At 41.0% G+C, this 21,447-nt stretch overlaps 1 protein-coding gene across 2 annotated transcripts in view; it reads left to right on the forward strand.

The window, feature by feature from the left end:
* CAPZB (capping actin protein of muscle Z-line subunit beta) overlaps positions 1-21,447 on the forward strand; it is a 61,630-nt gene that overhangs the window by 8,868 nt on the left and 31,315 nt on the right. For both annotated transcript variants that reach the window (XM_074924924.1, XM_074924925.1), the window contains exons 2-3: positions 7,611-7,700; positions 18,984-19,105. In XM_074924924.1, the coding sequence (XP_074781025.1) occupies positions 7,611-7,700; positions 18,984-19,105 (212 nt within the window). The remainder of the gene's footprint in view (positions 1-7,610; positions 7,701-18,983; positions 19,106-21,447) is intronic.

Genomic DNA, 21,447 nt, shown 5'->3' on the forward strand with positions numbered 1-21,447 from the left:
AATCATTAGTGATGATGGCAAAAGGTCAAGGTATAGAGTAGGCTGTTCCCAGAAAGCCTGTTGCTGGTCCATCCTGCTCTTCGTTATTACGTGTGGCTCTCTTCACTGGGCAGGTGACAGAGACTTGCATTGGTCTTTGTGTAAACTAAAGTGATAGATGCTAAATTAGTTTTGAAAGTAGATGCAAATTTCTACCATCTTGACATACATCCTTGCTGGGAAGGAGGTGCCAAGCGAATGTTAATTTTTTTCGCTGTGTACTGTATACCTTTGTAGATGTGCTAACAGGAACTGCTATGCATCTAGCTGAAAAACAGTGATGAGGAGTGCAAAGTAGCTGCAAAACATGCTCTAGGAGATGCTGATTTCTTACTTCTAGAGCAAATAGTGAATTACAGTCAAACGGCCTGCTCCAGACTATCAGGGGTTGTTGGTTTTTTCTCGATGGATGTAAAACATCTTGACAAATAGTTGTTCCATGAGATTGAGCTTCTTAATAAGGAATACAAGCAGCTCTGGTTTGTTTGGAAATTAACGGATGGAAATGCCTTCAGTGTATTATGATTGACTTGTAGAGTTGAGCTAGGATGTTGGGTAATGTCCCATGAACAGTGAACCACACTCTTAGGTGATTTGGATGTAAGAATGATGAAGTCAAATACAACATACGATTGAAAGGATGTTTGAAAGCACCCGTCTGAAGGTGAAACAACAAACAAGGATTTAGCAAAACACTAGTTGCAAGCTTTGAGGTGCTCACTGGACTTGAATGGAGGAGATCTCTTTGGTAGTTGTTCCTGGAAGACCATTGCCATTCCTTTAATCTGTTTAGGACTTGCCGTAGTTGTGCTGTCAGCCTGAAATGGTGAGAAGTATCCAGTGTCATCGGTGTGCTGGTGGCAATGAAACTTAAGCTGCTTCATTTGCTCTCCCCCCGTGTGAGTCTTTGGAGCAGACGTGTAAGTTACTTTTTTTCCTGTAGGACCTCTTTAAAGAAGAGATCCCTCTTCTTTAAGCAGTGAGCACTTGCCTTTCTGAAGTTACCATGTATTAAATTTCTGGATCAGTGTAGAACAAAAGCTGGTCAATGTTTTTGAGATTTAGAGTAGACCTTTCATTTTTTGCCAAGCACGCAGATGTGTTTGTCAGTGTGTATGACACCTAGACTTTAGAAAACAAGCCATGAAGGTGCTTCCAGTCATTAACTGGGACTAGAACTGCTTCTCCATAGCATGCTCAATTATTTTAAAAGTTAGAGCAAAGAAGAATGAAAGGAAATAATGTTCTGCAGGAGAACATCTCTGAGAAGGAGTTGCTAACTCAAAAACTGATGTGACTTGCACGATTGCTCTGTAAGTACCGGTTACAGGGGAGCTGTGGGAGAGAGACTGCAGCAGCTTCTGCTAAAATCTTCTGATCCATCACTTCTTGCTTTTATTTTAATTTTGAGTCCTTCTCACTTGTAATTCATGGAATAAGCAGTTAGTCCGTGTGTTTGGTGTTGACCACAGCAGTAATGTGACCGCAGCAAATTGAGCTAAAGATGTTATTAAAGTTACAGCATGGTCATAAGTGTCTGAGGTAATAAAAGCCACTGGTTCACATCCTAACCAGAGAAGACAAAACTGGAGGTAGGTCAAGAGAAGGAGAATGTAGTCTGCATTGGTGTCATGTTCTTTTAATAATCTTTGGCCTGTTCTTTTATGACTATCCACAGCATAGTGTAGCTTCAGGTTTTATTAAGTTTGATTGTTTCTTAAATATGCTATTGCTGTTTCTCCCACTAGTGCACCTTGCTGTCAGGAAGCTGTGATTTATAGGTACATTAGAAGTGGCTTTAGATAGGGTCTGCCAGAAGAGGGTTAATAGTCAAGGGAAAAATAATGTAGAAAACCAGATTGCAATGAATATGTGCAGCTGATGGAAACGTCACGAGTGCAGAACTTGCCTGGGATTCATAGATCGTACGGGGCTATTCACCTTCTCATCTAATATCCTAAAAAGCAAATGCTGACAGCTGAGAAGGGAATCCTATGACTTAACATACTACTGAACTTTTTATTACACAGGGTTTACAATAATTCAACCCTTCGCTAAGGCTTGTAGCAGTAATACTATCCTATTGTGCAATTTGAAAAGGGAGTCTTCTGCCTTTTGAGCTCTGGAAGCTGGCAAGGATTAAAATGACAAGCAGGAGAGGAAGCTGTGTATCTGCTTCAATTAAAAAAATTTAGTGTTTTAGTACCACAAAGCTGAAACATTAGTCAGACATTCCTCTTGGGAGAACTGACAGGAAATAATATGATTTACAATCTGGGGTATGTCTGCAACATAAAAGGAAGGAGAAAAAAAAGTAATTTGCTGGTTGTGTACTTCTGGCCCTGGATTAATTTACGGAGCTATTTTGCTTGTAAACTGACCAGTGACCAAAGTGATTGCTTCAAATTGTGTAAGTTGAGCAAATGTTCCATTTTTGCTGTCCCTTCAGGTTTTTATCTTCTTATTTCTGTTCTCTGAAAATGGAGATGTCAGCTTGTACTTTAAATCTGGATAACTTTTCAGGTTCCAGTCTTGAGCAAAACTTGTGCACGAAGCAGCTCAAAGACCTTTGTTTTATCTGTTATAACTCAGCTTCTGGGTCCTAACATCTGTGACATTTCAGGGCCAAACATGGGCAGCACAGGCCAGATAATGAATGCTCTTACTACATGTGTGTGGCTTTTACTTTAATCCTAACTACTGAAGTAATTTTTAGGTCACCCCCTCCTTCTCAGCTGGCATCACAGATGGGAACAGGCATATGTAGCACAATCATGCCTTGAGTAAAGTGTTACATTTGGTTTTGCTGATGAGAAAGATTTGGTGGCCCAAGTGGCTTATTTCTCAGAAAAGGTTAAAGTATGAGGAAGCTGCCACTGCAGTAGCACTGAACTACCTCAGCTGGTTTCTCTTGGTTCAGGAGCCAGCTCAGAGTAGTGTTAATATAGAAATTGGATATAGAAGTGAACCAGCCTGGTTTTCTTTTTGAAGAAACTGTCTAACTCTGTTTATGCTTGGCAATAAAATAGACAAATGAGCAGGAGCTATCAGAACAAAGCTATGAAGACCACGGAATTAAATCTGCAAGTCTTTGCGATAAATAGAAGTGCATTCCTGCTGACTGTACGACTGGGAACTTTCAATGAAATATTTTACCTCCTTTCAAGTGGAATGGCTTAGTCTTTGAAACGGGTGGAGTTGCAGGTTTGTGTAAACCCTCTTAAAGCTGAGAGTATAGGTTAAGTCTTAGGTAACTAGCAGTGGAGAGTTATCAAAACTTCTGAACAGAGCCTGTGAATTTCTGTGAGTGTGTATAGTGAAACGCATATGTAAAGATATAACTTTAAAAGTGCAAAATACTTGTCGGTAGTAACTCTTCAGATTGCTAGTGTCTGTTGAAAAGAGAAAACAAGCATAGCTTCTGTGAAGCCTTACTGGTTCTGCCGGTGACACCGATGTTTGAAAAGCTTCAGGCGTATATCCTGGCTTATAATAACCTCATTTATCAGGTGACAGTTCTGTGCAAAATATAACGCAAATGTGGTGTGGTTTATCACCTTGGTTTGGCAGAGCATCTTTGGGTACCCTGAACTGTAACGGCTGCATAAGAAGTATTTTACTTGCAGGTTTGCATAATCTTGGGTCAGCTCCTGTTGCCTGATGTCAGCGTACAGTATCTTGGCCAGGGGACCAATAACAACTGCCAGCTATTCCTGCACCCTGTCCCCTCATCCTAAGGAGCTCTGTGGTTTAGGGAACATGACAAATGGGAGTCAAAAGGAAGTTCAGTGTTTTGCCTGTTTTAATTTTTGCAACTTGCGTATCTATAATAACTTCCTGGATTTTTTTGTTTTCTGCTTTGGATGACATCTACCCATACTCAGCCTTTAAACAATGTTGCTTACAGTAGGAATGGAATTAAAGTATACAGCCGTGCCTCTGTGCAGCTACACATTTATACAACTGTTTTTTTTTTTCCAGCACTATTTGTTTTTATGTGAGCCTCAGCACAGAGTGCCTAGATAACCAGAGACATGTGGCTGTTCTGAGAGGAGTTTTCTTTTGGAAATGAGCTCAGTACAGCAGAGAAACTGAGGAGCTCATGTGGGCAAAGGAAGCTAAACAAACATAACCACGCCTATAGACATATTCATAACATTTTTCCCTGTGGTAGTACCATGGGAAGGCTATAGCAGTTGCTTAAGTAGAGATTCTAGATAGCCAAACATCTTCAGAGGAAACTTATTAAGGAACTTTCATCTAAGCTAATATTTTCAGTCTTTGAGACTCCTGTGATCTCTAAATCCTTCTTCAGTGACTCGAGCTATAATAAAACTTCATTTAGAATTTCTGTCTGAATTCCTTGCTCCTCCACAGGAGCTCTGTGCTGGATGAAACAGAGGAATGGTGGAAAACGGCCTCATATCAAGTAAACACTAAGCTCATTAAGTCCTGCAACCTCAAAGAGCTTGGCTTCGAGAGCAGCCCAGACTAGGAGACAGGCTGTCTAATCACCTTCTCAGTGAGCAGGGGTTTATAAGCCTCACCCTGTCTAAAGGCAAGAACTCTGAAGAAATGTTTTGTCTGGAGGTCTGTTAAGAAACCGTGTCTTCAGTATGCAATTTTACAAGAGAATTAAGCAAGTGGAAATCCAGAACAGGTGAAGTTAAGTAGGCTGGGTCAGCTATAGGTGAGGTAGGTGACATATATCCCGAGTTCCCAAGGAACACAAGTTGTGTGAAGTATCTGTGGAATTTTTAAGTGCCACTAATAAATAATGTGCCACTCTCAGAACTGCAGTAGTAGTACATCCCTGGGAGTGTTCACTCTTCTATAAAATTGGGGAACTGTGTGCTGATGGTTTTGGTAACTTGGGTGTGGTTCCTATCTCTTCGTATCTAAGTACCTACAGCTACTTGATATACTTCAGCTGGGGCAGAGGTCTGGAACCAAAGGATGTGTTTGACCACAGACCTGTTTTTTTAAAACCTCCCTTCACCTACAGTGCTTAAAGAACCAGAAGCAAAAGATACTGGTAGAGTTACCTGTTCAATTCTGAAATAGGACCTCTCAAATGTATCCAATACCACAAGGTACCACTTTGCTCTCTAACCTGTGTGCTTTGTGTTGCCTTTTTGACTGTGCCAGCATGGATTTATGATGGATTAAAATGACTGTATAACCACAGCAGAACCTGCCTTTATTTTGGTGCTTTAAGAGATCTGCTGGCAAGCTGTTTAATTATTTAAATGCTCTGCAAGAAAACCGAAGAGTCCTGCTGTTCAACCTTGTTTTTACCTCTTTGATACCAGAAAAATATACTGTTAGTATGTGCTTGGATATTTTTGTTTTCTTGTTGCACGCATTCATGTATGCTAGCCATGTCTGAACCCCTTTAATAATCTCTGCCTTAAATAGTCTTGCTTGTGTCTTTTTACAGCTGTTATTGAATATGTTGTTATTAAAATGGTCAGTCCAAGTTCTTTTGGTTAATCCACAAAATGCTGCAAATGCAGATACTCTTTAATTCCGTGTAGTTTATTTCAAAATTGTCGCACTGCAAAGCACTTAACTGTGGGGTTGCAGATTTAGTGGTGGGTCTTAACATCATGTTTCCCTAGACTTTTTTGTCTATTAAACAATTCCAGCTGGCAGAGGAGGATGGAGCACTTCCGTAAGTGTTCCCACGATCCGAAAGTGAGGAGCGTGACCTTGTGACCATGTGCCAGCTTTCTTTTCTGGACATAAGAGATAGCGGGAGGTAAAGACAATACTTGGTAAGAAAGATCCCCTGCCTGAGCTTGGCTGCTGGAGCTGGACAGGCATAGGCCCTCTAAATAGTATCTTTCTCTGGGGACTGAAAGGTTAGTAGCAAAAAAGTGAATAGTTTTCCCTTTGCTTGAATGTTTAATAAAGGTAAGTAAAAAGTTTTGAAAATCTTGGCTGTCACTTTTGTACAACAATACTCGGTTCAGTCATCGATTTGGGGTTGCTTTCCAAGATAAATAACTTCATTCCAGACTCATTTCAGCCAAGGATTTGCTTGTCATGTTATCCAACTATTTAAAGAGTGTGTGTGGGGGTTATGTATGTTGCTTGAATGCGTCCTCCTTTGATGACAACAGGCGACTGTCATAAACTTCTGGTTTTGGTGTCAGTGCATCCTGCTTTTCAGGCTGAAGGCTCATATCTTCAGGAGATTATTGCAGATATGCAGGAGTTGATGCCTAACTGTCTATAGAGCTGGAATATTTTGCAAAGATGATGTCCTGCGACCTGAACTGGATGAGAAATAAATACATAATCTTCCCAGACCAGGTTGTCTGACTTGCTGGCTGTAAAATATTTATCTTTTGATAGTGAATGGGTAGTACCTTTTAAGAACAGCTTTCATAATTAATGTCTAGAGCTCCCTCCTTTCCTCATTGCTAGGGTATAGCTTAATTGCAGGAAACTTTGCTTCCTGTTTCTCCCTGACCTGGGGCTGCTACTTCAATAATGTGATAATATAACCGCTTTAGTTTTGAAGCCTTTCTTAAATAAAACTTCTGGGGCTTGGCAGTACACAGGAGGGAGAAATTAAAGCTAAGCTTGTTGTATATGGGTGGCTAGAAATCGCAAAGAAAAAAGGGAGGGGAAGAAGCAGTGAAAACAAACTGGTGGTGCTTCAGCTGCCTGGTGACCTGCTGATCGAAGTAACTCATGCAGATTTTTGGGTACTGTTAGGCTTGCAGGAAAGTGTCTGTTTATATCTGTTGGGGAGAAGGGGATCTAAAGGTTATGTCAAGAACATGGTTCAGCTCATCAAGTGTCTGTGGTAATGTCTGTTGCACATTTACTGACTCTAAAGTGAAGTTTAAGGGTTTTTTTTATCAGAATTGGATGTGAGACCCGCTGTAATAACCCCTTTGGAGTATGTTGCTGTGATTGCTCAGAATAACTAAACTCCCTGATTTCTGACGTACAAGCAGCTTTTGGTGTGTGTTTTGTAGCAGCATACACTTGTGTGCATATTTCATTCTGGTTTTTTTGATAAAGCTGAAGGAGTGAGAGGAAACTCTGTGTTGGGACAGAATTTGTCTTGGATACTACTTAGCTCAAGCTGAATGGCACAATACAAATGAGGAAGTGTTAAAACTACTTTGGGAGAAGGAACTTTCAGTTCCCTAACCCAGATTATTATTGAGATAGCCTGGAAAAACAATGCATTAAACATTTGCACAAACACTGGAAACAGTTTTTGGTGAGGTAAGGACTGCACTCTAGTTTGTCAGCAACACGGTGGTTAATTAGCAGCATGAAGCTGTGCTCTTCTTATAAATCCATAGTCTAGAACACTTTTTTCAATACAAAGTCAGTATCTGTGATAAAATGATACTGAACTTCATTGAAATCTGTTTGTATTAATGCAGAGCATGCGGCTGCTGCTTAGAACTAGGAACTGTATCTCTTGTACCAGAGGAGCAAGCACTGCAGTTTGTGCAAGCATCAGCAAGCACTGCAGTTCATGTGTGTGGATGGGAGGTATTACCTGTATGAATTGTGACAGAGGGATGTTCTTGTTCCTGCAGAGTGACCAGCAGCTGGATTGTGCCTTGGATTTGATGAGGCGTCTGCCTCCGCAGCAGATAGAGAAGAATCTCAGTGACCTCATTGACTTGGTGAGTATTGGATGTTCTGATCAAGTAATGACTGAGCCCTGGGTGTAATGAAGATCTGGTATGTAAGAACATTTTCTGAAGCATCTCAGAGGTGTGGTGATTTGTTTTTCTCTTTGTCTTTTGGCAAGGTTGAATAATACAGCAATTGTCCAAACAATGTCAGGAATCTACACGTTTATTTTGGGCAGGCCAACATGTACCACTGTGTAGGCATGGACTCACTTTTGGATGAAGGGTCATTAGCAGCTTTCTTGATGAAGTCATTGCCAGTTTGGAGGCTGCTGTTTAGTTAAAATAATTTGGGAGCAGTGTGTGTATTGTCTCCTGATAAACCACCTGCTTGTTGGTAGTTTGACACAGAACTTGTGCCATGGATGTGCTGTGGCACATGCTTTGAAGATGTTACTGAGACAGAATATGTGAAAACACTGGGGTTCTGGAGAACACCCAAATCTATTTATCATTTATGCTCTATCAGGTATTCTGCAGTCTGGTGAGTATCCCAGAAAACCCCAACACCTGGCCAACCATCTTGTGCCTTGTACCTGTTTTCCGGTTGTCCCTGAAACATTTGTTTTCCTTCTATAAACTGCTAGTGAAGAAAACTAACTTAAGAAGGATGTGTATGCTCATTACTAGTTGCCCATCCTGTGATGCACAGTTGAGCTGTAAGAGGCTAGATAGTGTCAGCTGTCCCTTAAAACAGCGTGTGGCACAGTCACCCCTGGAGTAATTTAAAGTATTATTGAAATATGGATTTAATCTATATAGAACCTACTATATGGTTGGCTGGGAAAACTTGTTTCTATTGTCCAGTCTAAATATATGGCTTATTTCTGACCTAAGCTTCTGAATTTTTGCAGGCAGAGTACATTGAGGCTGGAAAGGGTGGTTAGGCTTTTGAATTAAGCCTTTGCTCTTATCTGTAGTGGGAACTACATCCCTTTTCTGTGGCAGGTCTGAATTTTATCCATGATGCTGACAAACCTTGTCCAAGAAACCCTAAAACCATGATGGTTCTGCACATAGCAGTGATTTGAACTAGTGCCTCAATTAAATTGTGTCCAAGCTGTTTGTCATCTTTGTGTGCAGAAGAGCAGCTGCTCGCCAGGTAAAGTCCAGATGAGGAGGTCTGTTCCTAAGTGGTACTGAAGCTGCTGTTAGTAAACTTGGGAGGAGTCCCATGGTCAAAAAGCTGTGGCTGACTTGAATTTATCAAACTCTTATTTAAATACTGCTTTTAGTTACATAAGCCAGGGTACAGGTAAGAAGGTTTTGTGGGTCAGGAAAGAAATTATTCCCTGCGGAAAGGGATTATTTCTCTTTCTTGAAACCATTTAGTAATTGGCTACATCTGTGCCACCAAAACTCTTGGCAACCTAAAGCATCATTTTTGTGGCTGTTGCTGGAGGTAGGACACAGAACAACTAAATCATTGATATGATCTAGTGTGACATGGTTGGTTTTCTGATGAAATTTGGAGGACTGAAGGGATATCAGGGTTTGAGCAGCTCCAAGGACCATTCAGAGCAATGAGTTGTTTGGCGAGCTATGGTAAGCTTGACTGTATAATTGGTATGAGGTTTTTTTTTTAATGACTCAGAAAATTGCTGGTTACCTCTAAATGTTGGAATTACTTTTGGATGGTGCTCATTAGTGCTCTACATGCTTTCCATCAGCAACACGCTCACTGGGCTTCTTTTCATATTGAAAGTGTAACATGAAACAGACCAGTTTGACTGATGCTTGTTAGGAGGGTCTGTGTGATTCCCACACCAGCCATTGCAGTCTCTTCTCTGGGGCAGCGATGAAATAATTTGTTAAATCCAGCATGATTTCTTTATTGTTGACATATCTGTAGACCTCTCCAGCAGCCACTCTCAGCCTGACCTCTGCAAGACTGAAGCCTACACTCCAGTTAGACAAGAGCAGCATATGCGTTGCCACCTGTAATAGTTCCAAAAACATCATAAGCCAGACTCAAGCAAATAGTTTTTTGACCTTTTCTGGCAAGTTTCATCAAACCTTTACAGCTGACGTTTTTAGTCTGTTTCCTGTACTGTTACCAGACAATAACCTCCTTGAAGTAAAAGGTCAGACTCCAAATGCATGACGAGCATGAGCAGGTTCATTAAATTTGTAATAGAATTATAAAAGATGGCACCCTGACTTCTGCTTCCTTTGTGCTTGGTTTTCCTGCTTCATTACACTGCCATGCTGGAGTAGATGTGAAGCAGAGGCCCGCATCCTTTTTTTTGGTATGAGGCATACATTACTACTTGAAATCTGCTTGCAGCACAGCTTGCTATAGTCTTTTTGTAGGAATTGATCTCCAGAGTGATGAGTGTAGCTACTGTGTTGATACTTGCTTAAGATCAGTTGAAAGGAGATGAAGATGACTTAGAAAAGTCTTTGTAAAAAAGTTTTCCCAAAACTACTGTTGTGAGAAACTAACATCTACTTCCTGCTGGGGAGGATAACCGCACTGAGTTCCCTCCCTGAGGTCCCTCTTATCTGTCAAAGTCATGCTCTGCTGCTACTTTTTAATAAAAAAGCATTTTGGTGCCAATATGAGTATGTGGAATATATTCAAGACTGTACATTAGTGCCCCCAAGTGTTGGGCTGATGAGGGAAAGGGTCCAAACTCGAACATGAAGTAAAAGGGTGGGTGGAAGAAGAGAATTTTTGGGTCACTGGCCCTCATCAGACCAGACACTTTTCATTCATTAGGAAAACAGTTTGCGACTTGCCCTTTTACCACATCTGTTGTGGTGTTTCTCAGACTGCCAGGTCTTCAATTAGGGTTCATTAGAGACCTTGTCAATCATAGGACTCCAGAAATCCTGCCTGAAAGAAGCTGTGCGTGGTGCTGGTAATGTGCCTTGGCATGGAATGCTCTGGTTGGAATTCAATTAGTCATTATTTGTAAATAGAGTACTTGGAGGCTGTCAGAATGTACAGGAGGACTTCTGGATCTCTACAAAAGAGTTTAGCATGGGCACATACCTTCTGAGGACAACTGTAAATTAGTTGTAATAATTTTCCATGTACATCTATGGAAACTGGGGTGACTGAGGCCTTGGAGCATCTGTCTGTCAGCCAAGTCTGAACTGTAAAGCAGTTCCCATAAGACGAGCACTAAAGGTGATTACACTGCTCTTAAATGGATTTGTCATGGCGATACGCCAAGTGATAGCACTTGTAGCCTCTCATTGACCAGAAATTGCTGCTGGTGATATACTGTCGTTCTCACAGAAGTCAGTTGTGACTCCCATCTATTCTCATCACTTGATGAAAGGATAATATTCTGAGAGAATTGTCCTCTTGTTTCCTTTCTCTTAAGATAAGCTGTACGGTGTTAGTCCTCGTGTACTTTCAGCTGTGAGAAACCCCAGAGAAGGCATCGGCTTCAGGTAGTGCTGCTGTGGAGGATCTTTTCCTAGGACACCTTGGAAGCACATGTTACAGGGTAGATGAGAGATAGCTGGGGTCACAGTCTCCAGAATCCTTTTGGTTTTGTGGGGGGTTTTTTGTTTTGTTTTTTTTGCTTTTTGTTTTTGTTTTTTTTTTTGCAAGACAGCTTCACTGATGTGCCTTAGAGGGTTGCATCTCAGGGAAAGGTAGAAATTGGATTTACTGTACTTGTGGGCCATGTGCAGCAAGTAAGGGGTCTGTGAGAGGACTGACTTGGTGGCTTTGACTTGAGTATGGAAGTTGATGTGCTCTCGATCTTGGTAAAAGTTAGCAGGTTCTTTTTGTAAGTATGAGTTTCCTGCTGAGTGTTTAATTTGGATGTTTGCCTGTGTGTATATAATATAAATTAGATGAAAAATCCAGCTGACTCAGAAAAATCAGATGGCTGGCATAAAGTGGGATGGAGAATCATCCTTGCAAAACTGGCTCACAAAATGGACAAGCAGACTCGCCAAGAGAGTGGGGTTTGCTCACAGCCACAACTTTCTTCCTCTCTTTTCCCAGTAAGACTGATATTCAAATAATACTCAAGTTATTGCCAAAAGCTTTCTTAAAGTGCAGAATCAAGTTATGCTGCCATGGAAGAATTAAAGCTAGAGTTCTTTATAGATAACAGCAGTAACTTTGCTGGTTATTTTTCAAGGTTCTGTTTGCAATTAAAGATCTGGGAGGTGATCATCTTTGCTTTCTCATCACAGGAGAATGCTTAAGTATTTTTAGTAGAATGTGTTACTTTTTAGAAGGTCCCAGAGTGATGAATTTAAAAATGTATAAACTTACAATTTTGAAATATTTGAACAATATTCAGGACCTTGCTTCATGTAGCTAGTGTGCCTCCAGGCAAGTCCCAGATCTGCTTGCATGCCTTTAGTAACTGAAGATATATGAAGCTAGAGAATTTATCCCCAGGAAAACTGCATTGCTTGGTCTTCTGCACAGGCCATAAAGAACACGAGAATGTGACTGGAGCTTTTTGTGTTTTGTGTCCAAGAGCCTAAGCAGTATGTAGTATTGAGGAGAAAGATAAAATAATTGAATGCAGATGGTCAGTTGAACATCCAGTGAGGGTGGAAGATGTTTAAAAAAAAAAAAAAATCAGACCCAGTGAAAATTTTAAAAGAAAATAGTGGAAGCAGAAGTGCATTGACAGCCTTGTGCTCTCAAAGCTGAGTTTTTGACCTGCTGTTCTTCCTGGACTTGTTGACTTGTGTGATAGGCTCTAAGCCACCAGCAGCCAGTTGGGTTTTTAATGCAAGGATTATTGGCTAAAGAAAGGGGCTCTGGCTCGCTGAATAAATTTCTGGTTGTTGAGAGCCAGTTTTCCATTTAGTGAGTGGCTGTAAGCAGGAGCTTTTCCAGCTAGAAAAGATTACCCCTGGATATCTTGATGGTAATTGGAGATAGCAGTTAATTTATGTATATTGTTAATGTGGTGCTTGGCTTAAAGCTAGCAACCTCACTTACTTGCATGAGATTGTAAAAGTGAATTTCACTTCTGGCTTCATGTTCATTTTTTTCTTTTTAAGCCTAAACTTTGCCTTTTTTTTCTTCCAGGCTCCTGCCACTGCACTGTTGGTGTTAAGAGACCCTTAAAATGTCTGGTTTAATATCTTTCTAAAGGAGTGTGTGTGTGGGGATCGCTTGCTGAGCTTGAATGCCAGTTAGAAACCTATCTAACCTCTTTTAAAGATAGGGGGAAAAGCTAGGCTGTAGAAACATTGCTGGAGAGAGCATGCCGCTGCGTATCCCTTAATTGTTCCTGGATATTTCCAACACCAGCTAGACTCTTGACACAAATAGTCAAGACTTCCCAAGATATTGATATGCTGTGATGGCTCATGGGACTTGTGACTGGTAATGAGATACAGAAGCCTTCACCTGCAGGTCACTAGTCAAAGTCTAGGGCACTCTGGTTGTGCCTGCCAGATGGCTAGCTTTTGTTTCTCCGTGAGCTACGGAATGGGGAATCTAGCAAAAGCCCTATTTTATCCGACAAATCACAGGAAGAATGCCAAGGATCCTGTTTTTTGAATGGTGGTCACCTTTCAGAGTTTTTTAAACGTAGTGCCTTGAGCTGAATTGAAAATTTCTGTAATCAATATAACGTTTATGCTCTGACATCGCTAACTAGACAAACCTGGATCTGCAATCTTGTTTGTCTTTTTCTAGAAAAGCTGATTGCTTTTAATTTTGTTTTTGCTAATTCTTTCAGTGCTGGAATTCAGTGCAAATACTTGAATAAAGCCGAGCTGTTTCCAATATCAATTACATCTGGTCTTGAACACAAAAGTCCATTTAAGTGTCATTTAATAAACAAAGCTTGAAGAATGTGTGGCCCTTGGACATCTGATGGATCAAATTAAGGTTTAGCAATGTGTGGATTTGTGGGAGTGACTTTACTAGTGGTTTTAGGCCCAAGATGAGTGGAGCCAGGCTTCCTTGAGTTTCCACAACATCCGTTAGGCTGTGTCTGTGTTCTGCAGGAACAGGAAATTCTGAGGCTGTGGAATGACTCAGAAAAATTATAATAATATTTTATTTGATGCTGGCCCAGAGGGGAAGAATCCAAGCTCAAGGGGGGGTCTTGTGCCAAAGTGGTTATTTTGCAGGAGTGCTGGGTAACTTGCATGGGCAATTCTTTGCGTTCGAGCAATTTCCCCAAGTGTTGCAGTCCACTTTTGTAATGATGTAAGTTGTCTGAAAAAAGAAAAATCAGGTATTAAGAGTTCACATGAAATTAAAATATTCCTTTTTGGAATTCCTTTCCTGTTTGGATGTGGCTTTTAATTAAAAAGTGCTCGTCACATGTGTGCTCAGATACCTGCGTGTTACAGATGCAAATTCAAAAGCCAAATGGATCTGAATGCCTTCCTTGATAATCTCTTGAAGCTTGCTTCATCTTCCTTCTGGTTCTTTAAGGAGAAAATGTTTCATCTTTAATTTTGCTGCATTTAGCATAGTTTTCCAGTGTGTAAGGTTCTTATGGAGGACAGTACATGCTGACCTCGGAATAGACATGGAAAAAGACTATTTCCGAGGACAGAACCTTACACTAGCAATATTGCTGTTTGAACTGTTAATGTGATTCATTTCAGTCAAGGCTGTAGAAGAAAACAACCACCACAATGTATTTGAGCGGCTAGCAAGCCAAAATATTAAGTGTCCTGAATATGTAAGGTGCAGAATTTGATGTAATTCAGCCAGGATTATCAAAGCAAAGATGGGGAGTGCATCTAAGACATGAAGTACTGTTATTTCCCCTAAACTTTTGTAAACGCTTCTTTAATCATATTTAAAAAAAATAATAAATTCAGAAACAATTGCTTAGTTGATAATAAGTTCGTTTAACCAAGAAGTGAATCAAGAAGAAATGATTATTAGGTTAGCTACTCCAAAAAGGGTATGATTTCACCTTTGGCACAAGTGACTATTTGTCTTGATAGCAGAGCAGTTGACTTAATTAAAACACTGTCCACATACCTGGCCCGCTCTGATGGAGAATACTGTTACACAAGACAACAGAATCCTTGTTCAACACGCAGGAGAGTATGCTTAACTCGCTTTTCATTCAGTTTTTCTTTCCTCCGTACTACACACTCATTGTAGATCTCCTTGGAAAAAAAAAAAAAAATCCCACAAACACAGTGCCCTGTTGCATGGTATGTGCTTCTGAATGATGCTGCTGTTCAGTTCCAGGCTGAACAGCTGAGTCTGGACCCCCAGAGTTTTTTTCTTCCTTTTTTCTCTTCTAATTTACATTGAGGGTGGTCTCGCTCCACGACTATACATACAACCACTGTAATAGATGACTGAGTGGAAACGTGGTGCATTGGGGAGACAGCAGAGTATGCTCTGGGCCAAATTAAATTAATGATGGCCTTTAGCTAAAGATACAAGGTTAAGATTGTATTCTACCTTCCACTGCTTAAAGTGGGAAAATCTTGTGTCAGAATCAAGATGGGAGCCCAGTCTTTGCTTATAAAACAATCCTCAGAGCTTCAGTGTTTTCATCGCGGTGATGCTTATTTATAGTGCAGTGATGAATTGAACAAAATCACTGCTTTTGCATGCCAGTATTTGGCCTGGGGGGTGGGTTATTCTAACATTTCTAAATTTAAGTCGACGTTCCCTATATAATGACTGTTGGAGACATGCACTCAGGAACCTAAGTGTGTTTTGGCTTTTGGTTAACACAGAACAAACATAAGAAATGTTAACAATGCAAATTCACTGTTTCAGACTGAAAACTTAGAGGGTCGGTTGGTCTTCTAAGCAGAGTTGCCTTTGCTGGAATCAGAAGATTTGGATGTTATCTTGCTGAATATAAATGGAATTCTGTGAGTCTGTGCACAAAAGTAATGTAAACGTTTTAGGCAGGTTCAATACCTGACACGGAGAAGAATTTAAGGAAAGGTATTTGCATAGTGTGAAATAATTGCTCAGTGCTTACATTGCAGCAGCTAGTTTAGCCTGGCTGTGCCATATATCTTACTGCATGTTTTAAAATGCAAAAAGACCTAAATTCAGAAGGAATCAAATAGTCTCATGAACATGTAGCTGAAGTGCTTAAAGCTGCAAATTACCTTGTTCAGATTACTGCATTTGCCTTCTAAGCAGCTTCCTAATGCAGGAGAGGAAGACCAGTATGCATAAATCTTGTAAATTCATTCTTAGAAAGGAAGTACAGCAGCTGTTGAAAGTTGATGTAATAAATGATACAAAAATGATTCTCTTGGTGACTGTGCCACATTTGGATATTTTTCCATCAGCTGGAATATCTCTGTTCTTTTTATAAACACTTGAAATTTTCTAATGCTTCCGAAGTAGAGAAGTGGTTTTTTTTCCTTGTTTTATTCTGAGAGAAGGAGAAAAAGAAAAGAATATACTGCCTGAAGTCCTGTAGAGTGTCGGTACCAAAGAGACAATGGATATATAGCCTGCTATTACAAAGGAGTGTTATATTATAGTGTAGTATTATATTCTAGTAAGTATATGATATAATGCATTCACTGTTATGGCTGTAAGAGTAGCCACAGCTCTTAGAAATGGGAAAAGTGACCATGCTCATGAATATGTGTGTTACCAAATCATCCGGAGATAAGTTTAGTTCACCACTACTATGTGGGAATTAAATAGATTGCATCTTAAAAACAATGTATTAAGAGTTCCTTTTAGTCAGCAAGAGTCTGTGCTCTCCCACTGAGCAGTATGGAAACACCATACTAGGCATGTGCTATTTTTAAAAGAAAGTTAAATCTAAGATTTATTTGTGTGGCTTTTTGTAAGGGTTGTAAATTCAGATGGTTATTAGGAGCTTTTCTGCAGGGGAATCGACTCTGTCTTGAATTTGGGGTTTCTTTTGAAAATGCTTTGTATGTATATTTGAGTTTGAAGAATTGTACAGCGAGACCTCTCATGCTCCCTTACCGCACGTGTCGTATAGGGCTTTTCCCCAAGAAATGAAATAGAAACAGAGTCTGGGAAAAACGCCACTTTTCTCTGAACTGTGTTTTCATCACTATTACTCATTCTAAACGCACGTCAGAGTGAGGAGTCTGTTCCTGGACGCTTATCTCTCTGCTGATGGGCAGCTGGCCAAGGAGCAGCTGAGAAGGAGGAAAATATTCAGCTGGTCACTCTTAGGAACAACCTGGAGCATAGCTCTTAATGATGAGGTGCTTTGGGTCTTGTTGTGTGTGCATCTGAAATTGAAGCAGTCATCTCAAGTTGCTCTCCGCCTGAAGAGTCAGCCTAAAATTAATAGCTAATGGAGAAACGAAGGAAGAGACAAAGTGGAACCAGATGGGCTCACGAACACAGATACATCATTTCACTTAACTTGTGCCATGACACTGCTGATTTGTATCAGCTCCGTGGAGTATTAGGGTTGTCTGTTTTCAGAAAAAGTAAAGATTTTCCTGAAAGCTGTGCTTGCTTCCTGTCCGCGCTCAGTGAACGCGTAATGGCTCTGAGGTTGCTTCAGCCAGGTCTCCAAGTATCAAATGATGAACTCCTATGAGAAGCATCTAGCTTTATATAGATACTGAACTGCTCTGCTCTTTACTGTGGGCCCTTCAGTTATCACTCATTACCACATTACAGTGTGTACAGACCAAAGTAAAAAACCTCAAACTAATGTTTCAGCTTTTTCAGCACTTTTGGTAACATTACCAACCATTTCTTGGTTTTCCTCTCTATTTTTTTTTGTGTGTTTATGGGGTGATTGTGTGGGTTTGGTGTTGTGTCTCTTGCTAGCCACATCTTGTTTTGTCCTTTGGCCTTTCTGGGTGTTTTTGGTCTTTTGTGGTCATGTTGTTTTATATTTGTTCCTGCTCATTTTGACTTAATATCCTCTGTATGTTATTGCCTTGTACTTGGGATTAGGAATGTTTTTGTTTCAGGCAGTTTGATCTGTTATGTCACATCTAGTGCATTAAAATAGTCTGTGCTTATGCTTTCGGGAGCTGTTTCACCCCTAATTTGTTTTTTCTCCTCTAGGCTTCTTCCCTTTGAAATTATACCTGCCAGTTCACTGAATCAGTGGCCTGAAGAGAAGAAAGCACACTTCTGTATTTTCTTTATTCCTTCCTTCCTCCCTCCCCTTTTCATGTCTTACGAGTTGTAAATTCATCACTTCATGACTAATTTTACCCTCTATTGCCTTTTGTCTTCCTGTTCTCAATCAGGTTTTCATCTCTACAGTGTAGCATGAAATGTGGAAGAGATTCCATCATTACCATTATCATTTCCATTATCATCTGTATTAGCATGTTGTCACCAATATGCGCAAAAATTTACCAATTCTCTTATATCCTGTTACATTCCCAACTTTCTGTTGGCCAAGGGCGTTTTACTTTAATCCCGTTCTCTTGCAGTGAAATCTGGAATGCTTTTGTTGAGGGAGACACACAGTCCACTAATTGTTTAATAATAGCTCCAGGAATGATCTCTTGATTGTCCCTCAGATGGATTGGGGCACACTGCTGCACGTGCCCTCAAGTATCTGCCGGGGAGGTGGAGTTCCTGGAGGAAGCTGCTAGTGTGGCCGAAGCCTACAGTATAGGAACATTGATATATTGATAACGGGGCTGCCATCAGCTCCAGCGCAAGAGGCCATGTGATGGAATTTGCTCAATTTGCTTGTGCTTGCATCCACGCTAGCTTCAGGCTGCAAAATGTCACCTCCTCTCTTTGCGGTACATCAAAGCCTCTCTGCAGATCTTGCAACCTTTCTCCATGTGAAGTGCAGGGAGACAGCTGGGATTAGGAACCCATTAAAAGCTACCTGTGTAGGAGATGTATTTGATTTTATATGTGCATGCACACAGACACACACGTATTTTTATTAGCCAACATGGTAATGTTTGGCCAGCTGCCTGGAAACTATTCTAAACTCTACCCAGAGTGGGAGCTTGTGAAAAATATGCTCAAGCGTATAGATGGCGTATTCTTTTAGCAGCTCCCTCGTTTCCACTCCATTATAAATATTTACCTTTATTCATCAGTTCTTGACAATCACTTTACTGGCCGTCTTTGGCAAGAAGCTAACATCTAGAATGTATATATTTAAGTGTACTGGACCACACTAGTGGTAAGGTAATTAAATCTGAAATTATTGGAGGTGGGAGCATAGGATGGTGTTGTAACTTAAGTGCAGCTTGATTTTTTTTTTTTTTTTAAAGGGTTTCTGACTTTGGGACAGATGTGGGCTATTAATAACAAAATCTGTTCTAAGGGATGCCAGTCTCTTTTAACCTTAATGTGTTACCCTCTCTTTTCTTCCTGTTGTTTTTCTCCAAATCCATTAGGTCCCAAGCCTCTGTGAAGATCTCCTCTCCTCTGTTGATCAGCCATTGAAGATTGCACGAGATAAGGTGGTAGGAAAAGACTATCTATTGTGTGACTACAACAGAGATGGAGACTCGTATAGGTGAGTTCATATCCAAAGCAAGGAAGTAACTCGTTTACTTTGTAAATGAGTGTGATGTACAAGTATTATGGTCCCTTATTATTTTTAGCCAAAAAAAAGAAATGTAATGATACTAAACTCTTCTCAGCAATGAAGCTGGGACTGTTTCAAATCCTCTTTAGTAAGACGTTGACTATGAACGTTGTTCTTACTACTTTTGTATGTGAGAGGACATAAACATCTTCATCTCCAGACCACTGTAGAGGGCCTCAGTTTCAAATAACGTGGTTGTATGGTTGCTAATCTGATGACCTTTGCTAGGTGGGTCCCTGGGGTGTGTTGATCCTGGCTGGACACCAGGTGCCCACCAGAGCTGCTCTATCACTCTCCTCCTCCGTAGGGCAAGGTAGAGAAAATAAAACAAAAGGCTGTGGGTCGAGATAAGGACAGGGAGATCACTCAGTGGTTACTGTCGTGGGCAAAAGAGACTTGACTTGGGGAAAAAGTAATGTATTGCCAATTAAATCAAAGTAGGATAATGAGAAATAAAATCTAAATCTGAAAACATCTTCCCCCCCACCTCTCCTTTCTTGCTGGGCTCAGCTTTGCTCCTGATTCCTCTACCTTCTCTCCACAGTGATGCAGAGGCAGAGGGGATTTGGGTTGTGGTCAGTTCATCACCCGTTGTTTCTGCCACTTCTTCCTCCTCAGGGGAAGGACTCCTTGCACTCTTCCCTGCTTCAGCGTGAGATTCCTCCCACAGGAGACAGTCCTCCATGACCTTTTCCAATGTGAGCCCTTCCTACAAGAGAGCTACTGCTTTTCTTGAACCGCTCCAGCGTGGGTCCCCCACGCAGTCACAAGTCCTGCCAGCAAACCTGCTCCAGTGTGGGCTCTTTCTCCATGGGGCCACAGGTCCTGCCAGGAGCCTGCTCCAGCACGGGCTTCCCACGGGCTCACAGCCTCCTTTGGCATCGCCCTGCTCCGCTGTGGGGTCCCCCACGGGCTGCAGGTGGAGATCTGCTCCCCCCGTTAACCTCCGTGTGTGTAGGGCACAGCCTGACTGCACCACAGCTGCAGGGGAGTATCTGCTCCGGTCCCTGGAGCACCTTCTCCATCTACCACTTCCCTGACTTTGGTGTCTGCAGAGTTGTTTCTATCACATATTCTCACTCCTCTTGTTGGCTGTTGTATTTTTTTTTCTCCCTTCTTAAAATGTTATCCCAGAGGTGTTGCCACCCTTGCTGATGGGCTTGGCCTTGGCCAGCAGTGGGTCCATCTTGGAGCTGGCTGGTGTTGGCTCTGTTGGACACAGGGGAGCTTCTAGCAGCTTCTCTGATGCCACCCCTGTAGCCCCCTGCTACCAGAACCTTGCCATGCAAAGCCAGTGCAGTCCCCATTGTCTGTCTACAGAGCAAGATGGGTTTTATGCTAGAAACCACAGTGTTACTGTCAGTCACTCACTGAAGGCTAAAATGGGATGTTGTCATCTTCTTAAAGGGCTGATTAACGTATTTCTCTTAAGCTTTCTGTAGTATAGTTATATCTTAGAGAATTAAAAGCAGTCAGATCTCTAGAAGAAATTACACTGATAGCCTCTATGAAATTAAACCACTTATTGTTGCAAGGTTGTAAAATCTTTGGATAACAACAGAAAAGAGATGATGCAAGCAGTTGCTTTAAACAAAATTGTCTTCTGCCTGTTCAAAACAGGGTGGACTTGCCAGCCCAGGAAGGCTCTTTCACTCATGTTTTGCAAGGCATAGAGTCTGACTTTGGACATGTAATGTCATTGGTTCTGTATGAAAATCTTGGCCCACGTTTTTAGCAAAGAAAAGGAATCCCTCTCTACCACAATAGCTGATTTATTCTGAGGACTGTAGACAAAAACAATGAAAATATTTGAACAATATGAGCTGTATGCAATTATATGGTAATGAATTTTGAAGTAGAAGAGACTGTAATACTGGATTGATACAATGAGTTTTCAGTGTTTTTGGCTGATACTTTGAACGCAGTCTCTCTTTTAATGTTTTCATTCTACACCTTGCCGTTAGGATGATTATTGTTGAGCAATTTCTCCCCCCTTTTTTGCATTGCCTGACTTTTCTTAATGGCCATAGTGAACAGTGGCATAGTTCCAAATACTTAATTAAGAATCACAAAGCTTATGGTCCAGAAAGGTTTGTGAATATTGAATCAGCTAGCTTCTATTCTTTTCTCTTAAGGAAGGGTGCTAGGCTGTGAAGTAATGACCACCATTCATCTTCTGTCCTGAGTTAACAGCTCAGCCATTCTGCTTCTTCTGGTTATGATTATAAGGGTTACATCCCTGGCTCTCCTTATAGCTTCAATGTAAGAGC

The sequence above is a fragment of the Athene noctua genome, chromosome 22 (genome assembly GCF_965140245.1).
Source record: "Athene noctua chromosome 22, bAthNoc1.hap1.1, whole genome shotgun sequence".
NCBI classification, from domain to species: domain Eukaryota; kingdom Metazoa; phylum Chordata; class Aves; order Strigiformes; family Strigidae; genus Athene; species Athene noctua.